The sequence below is a fragment of the Triturus cristatus genome, chromosome 4_1 (assembly GCF_964204655.1).
Source record: "Triturus cristatus chromosome 4_1, aTriCri1.1, whole genome shotgun sequence".
Taxonomy (NCBI): domain Eukaryota; kingdom Metazoa; phylum Chordata; class Amphibia; order Caudata; family Salamandridae; genus Triturus; species Triturus cristatus.
The window spans coordinates 1,036,658,366-1,036,678,444 of NC_140585.1; the positions used below are offsets into that span (position 1 = coordinate 1,036,658,366).

The 20,079-nt window shown below is 46.5% G+C and overlaps 1 protein-coding gene across 6 annotated transcripts in view; it reads left to right on the plus strand.

Moving 5' to 3' along the window:
- Window positions 1-20,079, plus strand: part of PLXNB2 (plexin B2) — a 774,339-nt gene that overhangs the window by 602,237 nt on the left and 152,023 nt on the right. For all 6 annotated transcript variants that reach the window (XM_085653971.1, XM_085653975.1, XM_085653972.1 and 3 more), the window contains one exon: window positions 10,875-11,023. In XM_085653971.1, coding sequence (XP_085510097.1) covers window positions 10,875-11,023 — 149 coding nt within the window. The remainder of the gene's footprint in view (window positions 1-10,874; window positions 11,024-20,079) is intronic.

Genomic DNA, 20,079 nt, shown 5'->3' on the forward strand with positions numbered 1-20,079 from the left:
CCCTGGTTTTACTCCTGAAAACGTGAGGAAATGCGGCGCAGCTGTAAAGTGAATACCCTGGCTTCCATCTTTTTTTTTTTTTTTTTTGTGGTGAGCATGCTTTGAGAAACCAAAACCTGGCCGTGGAAAAGCATACTTCAGAAAGGGCAAAGGAACCACTCTTGCCTTTAACTTGCGTCTGCCTTTTCACAAACTAAACTAACAAGCATTGGCATAGCCAATAGATCTCGCCTTTGGGACCTTATAAGTGTTTAGCCATGCAACACTTGATGTTGTTGCACCAAGGATATTGTGCTGGATAACTAAACACTTCTAAGGTCCCAAAGGCGAGACCTATTGGCTATGCCAATGCTTGTTATTTGACTGCAAGAGCCCATCAGAGGTGGTGAAAAGGGGCAGGTACTGGAGCAGTTAGTGGCACTGACTGGGGGGGGGGGGGGGGGGGGGAGGCATATTTATTTAGACTAAATTTTGAGGCCCACATTAGGCAAGTCCACTCAGTAATCCTATGTCATATATGTGGCACTTTAAACTTGTCTGCCCTTTTATGCCAACATCACTTTGCATTCTGGGACTTGTAGGTTTGCCGTTTCCTCTTGTCAGTTTTATATAGCTCGAACATGTCCTAAGAGCATTGGAGTGCTCTACACGACCATCAGATTACATTGTACAAGGTCTGTTTCATTTTTGTAATCTTATTTTACTTATTTTTGTTTTACAGCGAACACCAGGGACGCTGTTCAGAAATTGCTAAAGTGCAAAATGGCTTAACAGAATAGGCAAGAGTTGCTGATTTTTTTTAAACTATGGAACCAGGCTTCCATCACAGTATCAGCACGGGAGTTTCCTGACGGAGAGGGGTGGAATTTCCGTAGTTTCAGGAGATGCCCCAGAGAAGGCTTGTTTCAAAGTTTTTGTGTCTAAGAGCATTGTAACTTCGAGTCAGGACTGACATATCCTAGGAGACCAAGAGCAGTTGCTTAAAAATGAGAACGAGTTCAAGGTGCCACACGTATAGTGACGTCATAGCTGCTCCAGAGAGGCACTGGGATAGGGATGTGGCGTCACGGCCAGCGCTGTCTACCTTGGAACTGTGGTCGCAGGTTCAAGTCTTGGCGTCTTGATCCGAGGAAATCATTTAATCTTCCTGTGCCTGAAAAATAAATGCGGCCTCGTCTAATATAACTGAAAGTCACGTAAAGCGCTCCAATACCTTCAGGTCGTGTTTGCGCTATATAAAATTGCAAATAAATAAAGCAAGGACCTAGAGACACGCATATATGTATATGCTGGAAACCAGGGAGGAAGCGGAGGAGCAGGGTCAGCAGGAGCAACAGCTTTAAGTACAGCGCTACGAGACTGTCAACAAAGCAATCAGTGTGCTATACTAGCACAAAGTGTGACTTGACCTCGTCCCACACTCATCCCGCCCTCCTCTATGAGCTGTAAGAAGACACCAACGGGGGCGCCCAGCTTTGAGTTTAGTAAGTTTCGGGCTCGTAAATGGTGGTTACTTTCGCCGGGTTTTGCATCACAATGTTAATTGGGGGTGGGCGAGGTAAGGAGGGGGCTGACGTCATAGCTGCTCTAGAGGCACTGGGAAAGGCATGTGGCATCACGGGCAGCACTGTCTACCTTGGAAATGTGGTCGCAGGTTCTAGTCTCGGCGTCCTGATCCGAGGAAATAATTTATTCTCATTGTGCCTGAAAAATAAATGCGTCCTTGTCTAATGTAACAAAGTCACGTAAAGCGCTCCAATACCTTCGAGTCGAGTTTGCGCTATATAAAATTGCAAATAAATAAAGCAAGGACCTAGAGACCCGCATATACATATATGGAGGAGCAGGGTCAGCGGGAGCAACAGCTTTATGTACAGCGCTACGAGACTGTCAACAAAGCAATCAGTGTGCTATACTAGCCCAAAGCGTGACTCGACCTCGTCCTACACTCAAAAAAAGGAGACGGAGAGGGCGTAGCGAGTGAGTGGCCAGGACGTGTGGGCGAGGAGAGAGAGGGAGATGAGGTAGGGGGCAGGAGGTGAGCCCGCGAGTGGTGCGCGCGTACGCTTGGGAGAGCAGTCTTCTCGTTTTCAAGCACTGCACTCATGCTTGTGGCGCGCCGCTGCTCTCTCCTGCAAGGTGGATGCTGCCACAAGCACGAGTCTGTGCTTGAAAATGAGCAGAGCGACGACTGCTAAAGGACCTCCTATGCAACGCATGCGCAGGTGAGACCTAAAAACCACATTGTCATCACAGTGCCACCTTTACACAATGAATGCCCTAACCCCTGCCCCCAGCCTTAAACTCGCATGGTGTTGGGGCTAGCTATGTATAAGCATGTCTGGCTAGTGCAATATTAGCAGAGCTCTCTCGTTTGCAGTGAGGCGCTAGTCATTGATATATATGTGAATCAGGCCTCGAAAAATCATTAAAATGTTAGTAGACCTGCAGGTTGAGTAACTAGAATAGTCTACTCGACGTAACTGTAATGTACTTGACCTGGTTTCAACTTGTGTGAGCTTTGGCTAATAATTTATAGTCCCCTTTTTCTTAATTTTCACATATGCACCTTCAAATATGTAAGTTAAGCATTTCTGCTGTTCAAAACAAAACCCTTTTCTTTAATTAAATAGACTAAAGGTTTGCTCCATGTGAAATAAGTATCTAGCCCACATATAGGGGACACACAATCCCTGACTTGCCTCTCACTTTACTAATAGCATTGCCATCAGCGCAGGGGCAGGAGTGTTTCTCAGTTTGTTTAAACACAAACTTTCAATAAATATATTTCTAAAGCATGATGAGGTAGGGCACTGTCATTTTCAGACAGCAAATTTACAAGAAACTGCCAAAAACCTTCAAACTGCGTTGCAGCTTTACTGATAAAACTATATAGTGTATTGGCAATCTGCGGAAATTGGTTTCCAGAAAATATATCTATCATTTGCGCATCACCAAATGTTTTGATTTGTTCATCATCCTATTAAAATGTTTTTTTCGTCACACAAGTACAAAAAAAATGGGCTTTCACAACTACTGAAATAGATTTTGAAATGTTTGTACAGTTGACATATTAATTTAAATGTGTGTTAGGAAATACCTGATACTCTACAGCCTTTCATTTCACAGTTCCTACAGCAGGTCAAACAGTTCACTTTACAAAATCCTGGAACTCTGCAGTCAGAGAAGGAAAAGTAATTGTAAACTGACTTCTGACCTCTTTCTCTGAACACAGAGCAAATGTGGCAAGATAAAAACAAGATTTAAAGGCATCTTTATTGTGCCTTCACTTTCTGCTTGAACAGAACACCTGTTCTTTGTCAACTCATGGGCGAGTAGGTCCTAAATGAGTTCCACCTGATAAAATCTGACTCGCAATAGTGAGTGGGTAAGTAGATTTTCTGAGGCCAATGAATAAAGAAAAGTAATAATTGTGTGTGAAGGAATTATTTGGTCAGTAGCCCTGCTTGTTCTCCGTGTGTGTACATCGCCTCTATCCTCCCCTTAGGTTCACAATATATATTTATGGCATGGCAGTGAAAATAAATGTGGTCAAATAAGACATTCTTTAAGACAGTTGTACCAGGAAACATGCATTCAAATTCAAGTTTATTGCCACAGTACAGCAATAGTGATGTGAGGAAATCAAATTTTACTGCCGCACAGGTTGCATGTAAAAAATAAATAGTTACACTAATAGTCACAGTATCACATGAGTATTTTAGCTCTCTGCACAAATGTAACCCCTGGCATCTTGGTTTTGATTAAATACCTTTGGACAATCCCAGATGGCCCGACTAAGCGGTCTCACCCATGACCAGAGGCTCCTACCCTTTTACAGCCCCTTGCTAAGGAGGTATAGAATACAAGCACTACTACAATCTGTCTGACAGTCCGGCTCCTGCAACCTCGCCGCAGACCATATAATATCCGGGTCAGTAATAACTTTGACAATGACACCAATGACGACCACTTCAGGACACAACCCATCAAATCTCACCTTAATACAATGCTCCCCTGAGTCTGCGAAGGACCAACCACCATGAAAGGGCCCACTCTAGTCTCCTTCATGGCAAAAGAAGGATCACTGGAAATAGAATCCATCTAAGTGACAGGTCAGATAATCAGTTGTCCTCTTTCACTTCAAAACAATTATGAAACGGACTAGAACAAACTGTCTGTGCTTTACCTCAGAAAAGTCATACCTTCTAAAGATACACAGAGTGTACAGGAACTAACCGCCCACTACAATGAGAAGTCTCACCAGCATCTAAAAATGCAGAAGAGCAATCAGTCTCACCAAAGGTATAACCAGAACTTAAATGAGTGAAGGAGACAACTCAGAATAGCAGAAAGAAGATGGGCATAGATACCCTCCACTCCACACCTAATCAAAATTGGAGACACACAACTCCTACAGGAAAATCCAAGGGAGTACTAAAACCTTGATTTTCAGATCTCAACTCAAAAATGCCAGAAATTGGCCTGGGGGCTTATTTGAAATCATCTAGCACAAGAACTACCCCAGCAATGCTAAGACTGTTGACAGCTCCCCAGAAACCTGTGAGAGGTTTTCAATCTTTCTCGAATAGAAGATAAAAATGATAGAAAACTCCATTGCGGAGAACCAATTATTAACTGAAAACGTAGAAAACTATGCCCGCAGCTCAACCATAACAGAGAGACTGAAACTGCCCTTACACACTGCTCTCTCCACCACCACAACCCCCCCTAACTAATTTAAAACCATCAATGAAAACGATATCTGGAAGGTTGTAGCATCACTAAAACCCATATTGCATTTCTCTGACCCTATCACTTCCTCATTCAACAAGGATCTAAATCAACTCTTCTCCCACCTATGGACCAAGATTGTGAATGCCCAATTGACCCAAGGCACAGTCCCAGACTGCCTGAAAATTTTACAAGGGTTTCGGAGGCTCGTCAAAGCAAATTTAATTTAAGCTGTGCTTTCTGTCACAAAGCCTTTTTAGGTCGAGGACTACCGGTCTGCCGAAGGCAGAACCGGAAGTCGGAGATTTAATGTTTCCTAGAGTGGCTATTTAGCCCGCCTCTCTTTTTGCTTCTCCTCCATTGGCTGGCTTCCTAAACGGAGGCCAGCCATTGGAGGAGAGAGCCGTCCCTCCAAATAGGCTCCGTCTTTTTCAGATTCGGGGGCGTGTTCCTTGCTGTTCTTTCCACTTTTTAGCCACGCCCTTTCTCGAACAGCAGGAACACGCCCCCGAATCCGAAAAAGTTTCGAAGCTTTCATCCGCCATTTTTTTAGGACTGCTTTCAGTGAAATGACGTTATTGGCCAGCGCCGCCGGTATTCTGTTTTCACTCACCGTTGCTCTTTCTCTGCCCCCTGCCTTGCCTCTCCTTCTGTTACCCCTGTCTGCCTGTATTTCCATCCCTCTCGAGTATCGTAGTTTTGTTAAAGTGTATTTAATGTTACAGAAATATATTGGCGTTGTAAACTGAGCCTATGATTCTATATGGTTTTTCTTTGCCTCAGTTGTGCCTACTACCCGCGAAACTCGCCCCTGTGTCAGGCAGTGTTTGCACGGAGTCTCACGGTTCCACTTATTGGACCGGGAAAAGTAAAGCGAATAAAGTGAAAGGCAGAGCAGCCCTCGAGGGCCGGCAAACAAAACCGACCCCGCGCCCAAGTACTGCAATATTGTCAGGTGAAATATGCGCTACATCAACGGCAAAAGGATACACTTTCAGCGCAGAGAATGGGTTTCTGCTACAGTTTCATATGGCTGAAAGGAGCAGGCCGGGTTTCAGTGGGGCCCAGTGGAGATTCATGATGCAGCTGCGGCTAGAGCGCATTAAGAAAGTGAGTCAGTCGGTAAGCAGACGGAGACGGTAGCATAAAAGATAAAAATGTCTCTCCAATTCATTTCTTCACGTCGTAATTCTGTTAAGGGAGCTCCATAATTGCAGTTCCGGCGGGCGTGGTTCTCACATAAAGGGGGCTGGGGGCCCTCCCCACTCCCGGAGTGCGGCTCGCGGTGAGAGGCGCCCACGTGCAGATAGCCTCCGTGCTCGTGCGGTAACACAGCAGAGAAATAGGTGTGCAGCGTTTCTAAGGGACACAAGTTACAATCATAACAAAACAGCCTCAAATGGGTTTTCATTATATTGGTTAACATTTGTCAGTTACAGCGCTTAGATGGGTAAATTCATATACGGAGCGTGGAATTAAAAACAAAAACAAAAGTTTGATTGCAAAGCCCTCTCGTGTTTGTATGTCTTGACCTTCAAATACTTTGACAAAGTACTGAATGCGAATCGGCTAGATCCAAAAGGGCTGGAAAGCAAGAACACCTCGATTATTACCTTTGTAATAATGGTAAATGTGATCGAATGCTTCTGTTGTCAATACAGGATTGACTTCTCGTTTACAAATGCGAGGTATAGCGCGCTGAAGGGGGCGGATCTACTGAAGCTGTGTGTGGTCGCTCGCGGAGCGAACTGGATGCAAAATGTAGAGCCCATTTACTACACAATATAGCAACCCGCGAGAGCTGGTCAAAACAGTGTTGACTCTACACGAGCACAAATTGTTGGTAAATCCTTACCTTTGTTGGGCAATGGCTGTGCTATCTAAAACAGCATAACAGAAAAATAAAGAAAGCACTTTGTCAAGTTAAATTATAATTAAACGCAATTAAAGAAAATAACACATATGTAGCAGAACGCAACTAGTTTAACTGTCCACTGCCAGCCTGGGAGTGTGACTTAAGAACAAGATGGATGCCGTGTTCTGAGACCTTTAAGTGTAGGGCTTCTTAATAAACACCACAGGACCTGTGTAGTTTCAGAGTTGAGCCTTACGGCTAGAGCTGCCATCTTTGGAGATGGGAAACTGGGTTCTTGCCCCGGCGCAGGCTCAACATCCTGTGATTCTGGGCAGAGCACCTAATCTCCCCGTGCCTACCAAATAATTAATGTGTTCTTTTGTAACGTAACTGGTGCTCATGTAAAGCGCTCCAATACCGCCGGGTAGAGTTGGCACTATTAAAAGATGCAAAAAAATTAAAAAGAAATTTGACTGGTTATTGACCAGTGTGTTGACACTTAACAGTTTAAATACGCAACTGTTTAAGATGCAGCAGGAGTGTAGCACTTCTCACTGCCACAGTTCTCCAGGAGCTAGACGAGCTCAAAGGGGGTGTATGAGGCCAGAGATGGCAATTGATCTCCCAGCGACTAACAAAACATGCTATTGGTATGGTATGAGCTTGCGATGCTGGAGAACAAGTTAATGGGCAATAAAAAGAGCGAGCCTAAAGGAGGGACAGTGTGACAAGTAGAGAGAAGAGACTGCTATGAAGTACTGGTGGAAGAGCCGCATAGAGAGACTGAATGGATAAGATGGAGGGACTAAAAGGCTGGGATGAAAAGAGGGACAGGCTGAGAAACCGAGAGACTCTGGTGAAAGGAGTGACTGAATGAAGAGGGGAGAGGTAGGCCATGAAGTAACGGAGGGTAGTGCCATTAGAAGACAGTTAAAGGCTGAGGTGAAAGGAGGAGTCCACTAATAAACTGAGAGCCTCTGGCAAAGAGGAGGTACAGTGTGACGATGTGAAAAAAGTGACAGTAAGAGCAGAGAGACAGCAATGAAGTAGTGGTAATGTTTTTACACATGTTTTGTTTGCAGTGTAGCTTTTTTTAGGTCGAGGACCGTCCGGTCTGCCGAAGGCAGAACCGGAAGTTGGAGATTTAATGTTTCTGAGAGTGGCTCCTTAGCCCGCCTCTCTTTTTGTCTCTCCTCCATTGGCTGGCTTCCTAAACGGAGGCCAGCCATTGGAGGAGAGAGCCGTCCCTCCAAATAGGCTCCGGCTTTTTCAGATTCGGGGGCGTGTTCCTTGCTGTTCTTTCCACTTTTTAGCCACGCCCTTTCTCGAACAGCAGGAACACGCCCCCGAATCCGAAAACATTTCGAAGCTTCCATCCGCCATTTTTTTAGGACTGCCTTCAGTGAGATGACGTTATTGGCCAGCGCCGCCGGTATTGGTCTGTTTTCACTCCCAGTCGCTCTTTCTCTGCCCCCTGCCTTGCCTCTCCTTCCGTTACCCCTGTCTGCCTGTATTTCCATCCCTCTCCTGCTCAGCTCCTCTCTCGTTCAGTATTCTGTGTTCTCGGCCATCCTCTTCCGGTTTCCTCGCGGCCTCTGTTCCGGGCTCCTACTCTGGGTCAATATTTGCATTGGGTTCGTCCGGCCTGTGCTTTGTCTGCCGCGTTCAGTCTGCTGGGCGCAGCGTTAAGGGACTCAGCTGGCGCTGCCGTTTCCACAATTTCTCAGTAACTATAACACGATTTTAGAACCGTTTTCTTAGAAAATTTGCTATTATTCCCTTTTTTTAAAATTCCCAATGATTTTCACTTGTTAATCTCAAACCTTTAATTAATTTATAATTTTTACCTTTTAACAGACCCAGCAGATGCGCATGAATTAAACACTCAGACACATCCCCATGAAATCCGTAGAACTACTGTGCGATGCTGAAACCCTGTGATCCCAATAAAAACAGTTTGACAAAAAAATTCCTTAACTTATGAAAAGCGAAACTTGAGAGATACATTTTGGAGATTTAGTGCAGTCTGTTGGGGCCGGCAGGAGCTTTGAGTGGTGGGGGTCGCTATGGCTGTCTGTGTTCTTCATTGAAATGCCCATAGAGAGTTTTGCCAAAAGGTTGGCGGCACCGAATGCCCCTCATTTCAGCATGAAAACAGAGGCTAATGTGTCCCGTGGAGACATCTCGAATCTCAGTGTATATAGTACACCACTGAAGTCATAAATGATTCCTGCTGTACATGTTGATTCGCTCATATTGGAAAATACATTTCCATCACAAAGCCATATGAAGCGCAAGCTGTGCAATATAGATTGTTTCTGCCAACAGCATGACGTGACATGAGATGTCAGCTTCTAGTTGTTTAAATTGGGACTGCAGCCTTACAAAAAAGATGAACTGCTTCAAGGCCTATGCATTTTACAGTGCTTTTGTATTGTGATGATACCGGCGACGTAGTCAGGAAGCTTCCTGCAGGCCCAATAATTGGCATTTGTTGTGCATGGTTTTAAGAATGTGGATTTTTTGTGTGGATAATGGTGGAAGAGTTTAAATATTGTGCTCAAGGCTTGGAGGCTGCCCCGTTCATGTTGTAGCATACCTGTAACAGATACTTCCTATCTTTGGGCGGTTGTGTGAGAAGTTAACTTGAAGCTTCTTTGGGTTGGTTTGATGTGGGTTCATTATCTGACCTAAGTGGAAAGCACCACTCTGCTTACATTTCACTACCTCACAACATCCCTCTCCCTCACTACATCACTGTTTCACTACCTCACTCTCTCTCACTACATAACTCTCTACCTCACTACTCCACTCTATCTCACTACCTCACTATCTCACAACTTCTCTCTCTCAAAACATCACTACCTCACTCTCTAGCTCACAACCTCACAACTTCACTCTCTCTCACTCACTACCTCAATCACTCTCTATCTCACTACCTCACTCTTTCTATCTCACTAACTCACTTTCACTCTCTCTTTCACTACCTCTCTCTCTATCTCACTACATCACAACATCACTCTATGCTTATATATCACTACCTCACAACATCCCTCTCCCTCACTACCTCACTCTTTCACTACCTCACTCTCTCTATCTCACTACCTCACTCTCTATCTACCTCACTCTCTATCTCACTACCTCACTCTCTATCTACTATCTACCTCACTCTCTCTCACTACCTCACTTTCTCTCTCTATCTCACTACCTCACTCTCTCTCTGCTAATGCAATAGGTATCACATATGCCAAAAAAAAAAAAAGCTAATGCCAATAGAAATGACTGCCATTTATTTAGGGATACAAAAATGATAAAAAAAATAATGAGCAATACCAATAGCTCTACCTATAATATTGCCGAGACCATTGCATTGTAAATGCTTGTTATGGGGTGGCACCGTCTTTTTTTGAAGACCTTATTGCCTAAAAGAGCCCTGAGTGTCCTCTTTGTTTAGTCACTGTCTCTTGGTGGTGCCCTGCTTTTTAAGATCTAGATTAAGGGAGTGAGTCAGTTTTTTTCTCAGTCGCTGTCTCCTTGGAATGCTCTCCTCATTCATCTGCATAAAATACCAGACTACAAAATTTTTAGGAAGGAACATAAAAGCAGTCTGTTATGTTAACCTATGCATCAAGATGGTTTTGAGTTCTTAGTGCCAAGATGCCTTGAAGAGAGAGTTTCTACTCTACAAGTTCTTTAATTAATATATTCAATCATTGAGGATCCACTGTAAACGAAGCAGTGCAGTGCTTGAGCCCTGTCTTGTAGCTGAACAGTCTTCACCCTCAGGGAAGGGTGTACTGAAATATCCAGCCGTAGCCTGCCCTTCTAAGCTTGGGATATTTCCGTTGTACGTTGGGTGGCCATGCCTTCTAAGGCATGGATGGTAGGATTCTCTCAAAAGATGCCAGAAATGGTTGCTTCATGGCTGTATGTGTACTAGCAGGCTCGAAGTATTTATCATATCCCTATTCCTCGGACAACTTATTTTAAAGAATTGAGGCAAGTGTTGAGTTGGTGCATATGCTGATGTACATGCTCTATAAAGATGCTCAGTGGAGGGGAGAAGGTGGACAGGGTGAATCCTCTAAGCGGCAGAACATAAACTATATCTGATCTGATGCATGTGCTTATTCTGTACAGGCTTGTTGAGTGCCTCCATCTTAGAATAGTACATTTTCTAAGCATCCCACGATGAGTATGTTTTGAATGTTCCACATGTTTTCTTGTGCTTATACGTTAGCTTGGTACTACCATCATTGGCTGATGCTTTGTGTCCAATCCTCAGTTTGAACCAAGGACTGGACCAGTTAATGGAGGAATTCAGCTCACAATAAAAGGATCCAACATGGGTGTTGTTGACACTGATGTAGAAGCAATAGTTGTTGCTGGCCAAGCATGCATTTTCAAGCCCGAGCTCTACTCTGTTTCGACCAGGTAACTTAATCTCTTTTTTGCATGGGTTTAGATGTGAAAGTTTAAATTTAAGTGGATATAATAAATGCTTTGTTTTTTTAAATGGTTGAGTAAATGGTTTCCCAGGTATACTAGTGTGCTTTGATCAAAGTGTTCATGCCTAAAATGTGAATTTTCTCAGTTAAACACATATTAATTGTATATTAAACACAGAGCATCAAAATGATCTGGGAGCCATCCATTTGGTCTTATCATTTGGGAGGGGAAATGTATATCTGCACCCAGCTTCCCTCACTGAAATTATCTATTCTTGTGCCTCGATATGAGATGAATGGAATTAGGGTAGATTAACCAAAGGCCACCATTCATAGTGTTGGGTTGTGGAAGGGCACTCACTGGAAAGGATTTCACCGTAACAACACTAAAGTCGGTGTGTGTGTACTTTGTTTTTTGTTTTGTAGTGCAGTTGTAAACCTAAATAGTCTTATTAGGTCTCGCCATGAGCCAGCGCATGCATTGCTCTGTGAGACATTTAGTAAGGGGGGTTTCAAAGTTCTACCAGAGGCTTTTGCTGGCCTCAAGCTTGCGTTCACGCGCGCAGCCACCATGTGGGTTTGTGTCATGGCTCATTAAGCCTTGCTTGCCCCTGTCTGCCTTGCTTATTCTTCAATTCCCTCCCCCTCCACAGATTGCATTACCACTCGCGTGTCTTTTTTAATTTCGGTTTCGCGCGCGCACTCAACTGTCTTCCTCATTAAACAGAACACTTTCGCTTTCCAGCGTCTCTTTCAGGGCCGCGCCAACCCGCCCCCCCCCTGTCTTCCTCATTAAGCAGAACACCGCGCGGCCAATGCTTGTTAGGACTTGTGCCCTGCTCCTGACCCACAGATAAGCACCACTCTCCCTTTCCAAACACCACGGCAACCTCCGGGGCTAGGCAGCGGTGAGCGGCTCTGTGCCTCAGCCCCGCCGCTGCCCGAGTGCATGTGTGCGCGATACTATTTTATTTTTTCAAACCGCGCTGCCGCATTTCCGCCCGATGTGGCCCACCTAATCCCCTCACCCAGACCACCCTCCCTCTGTCTTATTATTGATGAATTAATGCACGCTGGTGGCCTGGGCAGTTCAGTAGACCCGACCCGCGTTGTGTGGATTTACCTCAGTCAAAACTGGGTCAGTGAAATATATCACCTCTCCGTTTCTATTCGGGTCTCTTTGCCACTGGTGTTTACTTCTACAGTGGGCACCGGAACAGTGTGTTTTCAGAGGCATCCTGCACGTCTACCGCAGCAGGCATTTTACAAGGCACTGGCGGGGGAATACCTGCCCAGCCACCGCCAGGAAGGGCGATGCAAATACAATGCCAGTCATGTCACCCAGATGCACCTTCACAGCACAGGCTGTGTGTCTGCATTAAATGACACCGGCATGGGAGAATGTGGGTCCGAGCACGAGCCCCCCCTTCTCTTTCAGTGATGTGGCATATGTTCCATGGGCCCCAGGGAAAGCAAGATGCATGTACTCCAAGACTGGTATTTGGGTTGTAAAATAAAACAACAATTAGCATGCAGAGCCCCGGTGCCACTACACGTACTGTATCGCCGATAACTATACCCTTGGTGATGTTTGGCACAGAAGTGTGACAGTTGGCTCTGCAGTGCTCGCAACTTAAGGCTTCACGAAAACCTCTAAATATTTACATCATTCTGTGAGTGATTTGCGCGTGATGTTGGCTAATGTAGTAATGCAAACACTACTTGATAATTGGCAATGTGATGTTTCAAAGCGCTCAGAGACGTACTAATTGGCTAAGCAGAAGATCCAATAAATATTTTGGTCCCGTCCCATAATGCCCCCCCCTCCCTCCAATTCAACACATACATAATCTATTCACAAGGGATTAACACCACTCCAGACTTCTTGGTGCACCATTCTGTCTTTCAGACAGAAACATGCTGGAAACGCACTTCAAACAGCTTCACACAAAAAGGTAGCCTAAATGCAACATTAGAAGTAACTTTTTTCCCATCATATAAACCACAAATACACGAAACAACAATGGAGGAAATCAATATCCGCATAAATTGGCAAATATATACTACAAGCATAAGGTTAATACACCGAACGCTGCATACAGGAACACACAGGTTGTCACTGCCTACAAAGTATGGGTGTTGTGGAGCAAAGGCATATAACGGGTGATTGACTGTTCACATTATATTAATTCTTTTTTACCTCGACTACAAACCCCCCAAAAAATTGTCTACCATCAATTTTTCTTTTTTACTTCAATAAAAGCTTTATTTGGGGGTTTAATATTTAATGCAATTTACACTTTTAAATTGCAATGTATTTGTGGTTGAGAAGGCTGCTTGGCTTTCTATTTAATTTCTTATTTAGGTTTGAAGAGTTTTTGTTTTAAATAGGTCACGCAAATCACTTAAATTCTACATGCAAACACCTTTCTGTATGCCAGTCACAGCAATGATACAGCTCTTTATGGCTATGCTAATTCTCTGGTTAGTCGAGCATGGTTGTCTCCTTTCTTAACACAGTTAAAGATTATTTAAGCCTTTCTCGCCACTTCAGACTCCCTGACTCTAATTTGGTATTGTTTGAGTGGAAAAACAATGTTACGGCAGATGTCTTAAAAGGTAAAATATGTGTTTTTAAACCTTTAGGCTACTTTAGCATGTGATCTGATTGTAAGGCTCTTACACCTTTGGTTTTTTAAAGCAAGAAGGGTCAGATAAGAAGTTTAGAGTGACAGACGATTGGTTACTTCATAGTTGCGTTTAGAAAGATATTTATGCTTTATTAAAGAGAAAGTTAACATAGCTGTAAAGATTACTCTCCCCCGCCTTGACCTGCATATGAGTGTTGTTTTTTTGGTACGTAAACCTTGTGTGGACTGCTGTAAATCACTGGTTCTGAAGCTTCCCACCTGGACTAAAACCTACGTCATAAGCAGCTAAGTTACTAGTTGGAATAGCAAGCCACATTTGCTGTTCTTTATTATTACTCAATAGAGAAAGAATTACTGGGTGATTGTTGCCAAGATGTAAAGGATCAAACCAAAGCGTGTTTACTTACAAAAAACAAAAACGTTCATTCTAAAGACTCCCAAAGCAACATTTATGATGGTATAGAAAGTTGTGGCAATTTTTTGTGCCACCCATGATGCCCTAGGACACTTCTCAATATCATATAAATCAAAATGCTTACACTTTATGCATGAACAAAATGTAATCTCTCCCTTCACTAACAAATTAACTGCCATTTCCTGGATTTCACACTTTGCCTTTTCATAGTGCAAGGTAAGAGAGCAGTTTAGCTGTAATGCCAGTTAACCATAAAAGGGAGAAAATGCATTTTAAGTATGTGAGGAGTGCTCCAAAGGCAAACATTGTTTTGACTTTGAAAAATGAAACACTGCATGGTGCATAGCAATTGTGTAAAGGCCTTTTTCACTACATTCACTTTTCTGTGAAGCTTGTGATTGTATATCTTAGAAAACAGGCGCTTCTTTGCCTAGCTACACCGTTTTTTATGAGCAGAGTTGCCTTCATTTCCAGTCATCTACGCAAGGCCACTGCACGCAACTGCAGTCCAACAACACCAACAGAAGCATAACACCACCTCAGCATCACTCAGCCCAAACGCAGCACCACCTTAGAACCAGCGCAGACCACCTCAACACCAGCCCTGCTCCAGTGCAGCACCACCGCACTACCTCAGCATCAGTGCAGTACCACCACCTCAGCCTCCGCACAGCATCACTCAGTGCCACCACAGCATCACTCTGCACCACCTCAGCATTAACTAAGCATCACTCAACACCACCACCTCAGCACAGCACTACCTCTGCATCAGTGCACCATTGCAGCCCCAATACAGCATCAGCACAGCGCCACCTCATCCGCAACTCAGCACCAATGCATCACCAGCACAGCATCACCTGAATATCACCTCTGCATCACTCAGCACCACCTCTGCATCACTCAGCACCACCTCTGCATCACTCAGCACCACCCTAGCATCACTCAGCACCACCTCAGCACATCCTCTGCATCACTCGGCACCACCTTAGCATCATTCGGCTCCACCTCAGTATATCACTCAGTACCACTTCAGCACCAGTGAAGCACCGCCTTAGCATAGCATCAATGCAGCACCAACTCAGCCCCACCACAGAATTAGCACAGCACCAACTCGGCACCAGCGCAGCACCAATGCAGCACCACTCTAGCATTAGCACAGCAGCACCAGTGCAGCATCCCCTTACACCAGCGCAGCACCAGCTCTGCATTACTAAGCACCACTTGAACACCAGCACAGCACCACCAAAGTATCACTCAGCACCACCTCAGCATCACCACAGTGTCACTCAGCATCACTCAGCACCACTTGAGCACCACCACAGCACCACCTAAGCACCACATCAGCACAGCACCATCTTAGCACAGTACCAGTTCCTCATCAGTGCACCACCACCAGTGCAGCACCAACTCCGCATCAGCGCAGCATTACCTCAGCTGCAGTGCAGCACCATCTCATTATCAGCACAGCACCATCTCATTATCAGCACAGCACCATCTCATTATCAGCAAAGCACCATCTCATTATCAGCACAGCACCATCTCCGCATTAGCGCAGCACTACCTCTACATCATTGCACCAGCGCAGCCCCACCTCAGCAGCAATTTAGAACCAACGTAGCACCACTTCAGCATCAATGCAGCACCACCTCAGCACAGAACTAACTCCGCATCACTTGGCACTACCTGATCACCAGTTCAGCTCCACCACCTCCGAATGAGTCTTCATCAAAGCATCACTCAGCAACCCAATACCACCTAAGTATCATTCAGCATGCCCTGAGCATCACCTCCGAACCAGCACACCACCACTTCAGCATCATCTCAGTATCATTCAGGATCACCTGTCACCACCACCTCATCACTCCGCACCACCTCAGTCTGCCCTCGGAATCTGGCATCTGTTGATTCTCCCCTAGTGTTACTCCACTGCTCCTATTGTAATTGAGGTACTATTTCCCAACCTCCACCCTCCCGTTTATGTCCTCATCCCCCATAACAAAAAAACGATAACCAATTAGCATTAGAACAGGCAGGGAAAAGTTGCCAGCATTGCATGGACAAAAAAACTAGAACACATTTTTTTGTGTTAATTCTGTTTTTATTAGGGTCGTTCAGTTGTACATAAACTTTTCTTATTTATATATAGGGTGATAAATGGTTATACCACTTTTTTTATTATAACTTTTCAACATGCTGCACAACATTCACAATGCTCTACAACACAGCTTCAAGACATTAACATAGCCAATAGCTCTGTCTAAACACTTATAAGGTCCCAAAAGCGAGACCTATTGGCTATGCCAATGCTTGGTTCATTTGTCATGAAGCAACCAGAGAAGATTCTAATCAACATTCTCACTGTATTTGAGGGCTTTGGGGACATTTTCAGGAGTCCTATCACAGCCTGACAGTGGGCTTAAAGAATAAGTTACTTGCCTTCGGTAATGATATATCTGTAAGAAACAGTAGTTAGTTAGATTCCTCACCTTAGAATATCCCCAGGCGTCAGGCTGGATCCGGAAAGATTTTTCATCAGCAATACCCTTGCGCATCTCTAGGCGTCGTCTGTGGCTCCGCGCCAGTCGTCGGCGTCGTGATCGCCGGGATGACGTCGTCGGAGTACTTGGACGCCTCCCTCGCACGCTGACGTCAGTTCTTGTACATAGCTTTCCGCGCCAGGAACGCAGAGCCATGCTAGAGACCGATACTGGTGCCAAAAAATGCTATGGTGGGTCTGTGAACCAAGATCACACCAGAAAGTCCTGGAGAACAGCACGGCCAAAGAAGCCGTCTCTCCGGACTTGGCTGTCCAGGCAATAGTGTTTGGCAAACGTGAGTAGCGAGGCCCACGTTGCTGCCTGACAAATGTCCTGCAAGGGGACTCCCCGGCCCAGGGCAGGGGTCGCCGCTGTGGCTCGAGTGGAATGGGCCCTCAGCCCTACAGGAGGTTCCTTTTTAGCTAAGGAGTAACCGGTCTTGATACACAAAACCACCCACGAGAGATGGTTTGTTTGTGTACCGCCCGTCCCTTCTTAGTGCCCACGTAGCCGACAAAGAGTTGGTCATCCACCCGGAACTGCTTGGGTCCAGACGGTGGAGCCTCTCTTCCTCTTTCCAGGGATGCGGAGGCGGAAAGAAGGTGGGCAGCGTAACAGACTTTCCGATGTGAAAGGCAGTCACCACCTTAGGAAGAAATGAAGGACGGATCCTGAGAACATCTTCGTCCGGATGGACAGAAAGGAAAGGAGTCTTAGAAGCGAGAGCCTGGAGCTCGCTCACCCTTCTAGCAGAGGTGATGGCAACCAGGAAAGCAGTCTTAAGAGTTAGAAGACGAAGGGGACAATTATGAAGTGGCTCAAAGGGAGCGCACATCAGATAGGTCAAATCCCACTGAGGCATTGCGAAAAGGGACAGGAGGAAACATGTGAGTAATGTCCTTAAAGAATCGAGAAACAGGGGATTTGAAAAGAGAAGGCTGATCAGGAAGCCGTAAGAAAGCCGAAATAGCTGAAAGATATCCCTTGAGGGTGCCCAGAGCAGAGCCCTGCTGGGCCAGGGAAAGAAGAAAGAGGAGAACCTCAGAAAGAGGGGCGGAAAGGGGATCCACAGCTTTTGCTGTGCACCATGCCACAAATTTGTTCCACTTGCAGGCGTATACCGATTTTGTGGAGGGACGCCTGGCTGCCAGAATAACATTACAGACTTCAGGAGGCAAGTCAAATGGCATCAACTGCCGCCGCTCAATCTCTATGCATGGAGGTGGAGGCTGGACAGGTTCGGGTGGAGGGCCGTCCCCTGCTGCTGCGACAAAAGGTCCTCCTGAAGAGGCAGTCGAATCGGGGGATCGATGGATAGACTGAGTAGCTCGGGATACCAGTACCTTCTTGCCCAATCTGGAGCCACCAAGATGACTTGGGCCGGGTCGCGCCTGATCTTCTTCAGCACTCTGGGCAGAAGTTGTATAGGCGGAAAGGCGTACAACAGACCGCTGCTTCACTTGCGACGAAAGGCGTCCCGAGCGAGTGCCGCCTTGGAAACTCCAACGCGCAGAACTGCTGACATTGCGTGTTCTCTTCGGTGGCGAATAGATCTAACCAAGGCTCGCCCCACTGCTGAAAGAGGCCTTGCGCCACGTCCGAGTTCAGACACCATTCGTGATCCATCATGCACCGGCGGCTGAGTTCGTCTGCTCTGGCGTTCAGAGAGCCCGCCAGATGTTGAACCACCAGGGTGATGCCCTGATGTTCCAGCCATGTCCAGAGACGCAGAGCCTCCTGACAAAGGGTCCACGACCCCACCCTGCCTTGTTTGTTGCAATACCACATGGCGGTGGTGTTGTCCGTGAACACCTGCACTACACTTCCCCTGACAGAGGGAAGGCATGCTTTCAGTGCAAGTCAGATCGCCCTCAGCTCCAGAAGGTTGATATGGAGCCGAGACTCCGCCGGAGACCAGAGGTCTCTGATCTCCGCTTCTCTCATGTGGCCCCCCATCCCAGGAGGGACGCATCCGTCACTACTACGTGCTCCGGCTGGGGAAGGAAGAGGGATCTGCCACTGACCCAATCGCGGTCCGTGAGCCACCACTGCAACTGTCTTGCAGTGCCCTCTGAGATCAAGACATGGTCGGACAGGTTGCCCCGATGCTGGGCCCACTGAAACTTCAGGTCCCACTGCAGAGCCCGCATTCGCCATCTGGCGTGATGCACCAACAGGGTGCAGGAGGCAATCGGACCCAGAAACTGCAGCACCAACCTGACCGAATCCTGGGATAGAGGCCGAAAGATGGGAATCAGAGCCTGAATATCCCGGACCCGCTGTTCCGAAGGATAGGCCCAGAACTGCGCAGAGTCCAGAACCGCTCCGATGAAGAGGAGCTGCTGGGAGGGACTCAGATGCGACTCCGGCACATTGATGGAGAACCCCAGCAAATACAAGAGGTCAGCTGTAGTCTGGAGGTGGGAGACGACTGCCTGGGGCTAGCCTGCCTTCAACAACCAGTCGTCGAGATAGGGGAAGACTGGAACCCCCAATCTGCGCAGATGAGCTGCGACCACCGCCATCACTTTCGTGAACACCCGAGGGGCACTGGTGAGGCCGAAGGGGAGCGCGGTAAACTGAAAATGCTTTTGGCCCACCGTGAACAGCAGGTAACGCTGGTGGGCCGGCAGGACGGGGATGTGGCAATAAGCGTCCTGCAAGTCCAACGCTACCATCCAGTCGCCGGTGTCTAGGGTAGCCAGAACCTGAGCTGAGGTGAGCATCTTTAACTTCTCCTTTCGGAGGAAGGCGTTGACGCTCCTGAGGTCCAAGATAGGGCGTAGGCCCCCTTTGCCCTTCTTCGGAACCAGAAAGTAGTGGGAATAACAACCACGACCTACTTCTGGACCAGGAACGCGCTCGATGGCCCCCTTGGCCAAGAGGGCCGTAACTTCCTCCTGTAGAAGTTTCAAGTGATCCCCCGACATGCAGTGGTACTGCGGTGGCATGGCTGGAGATGTCGCCTCGAAGGGGAGGGAGTAGCCCCTTCGGACGATTTGCAGCACGCACCTGTCCGATGTGATGGTGCGCCAGTGGGGAGACAACCATCTCAATGCATGCGTTATGACGCATGCGTTTACATCGCGTGCACTTAAAAGCACGCGACGTCGCGATGCGTGCGTTGTCTACGCACGCCATTGCATCGCATGCGCTTTCAGAATGCGTGCATTCCCAACGCATTGGATGTAATGGACGTGCGTCGAGATGGGCTACGGGGGCCATCGAAACGGGCTCCGGGGGACACAGACGACAGGGAGGCAATGCTGGAACAGCGACAAGAGACAGGTAAGGAGGCTGCTCGTATTTAGGGCTTAGAGTGTAGGGTGCTGTTTTTGGTTTTAGTATAGGCACTGTTTTGCTATTGCGGTAGGGCTTAGTGCTAATGGTAGTATAGGTGCTGTTTTTGGATTCTGGCATTGGGGCTTAGGGCTACTAG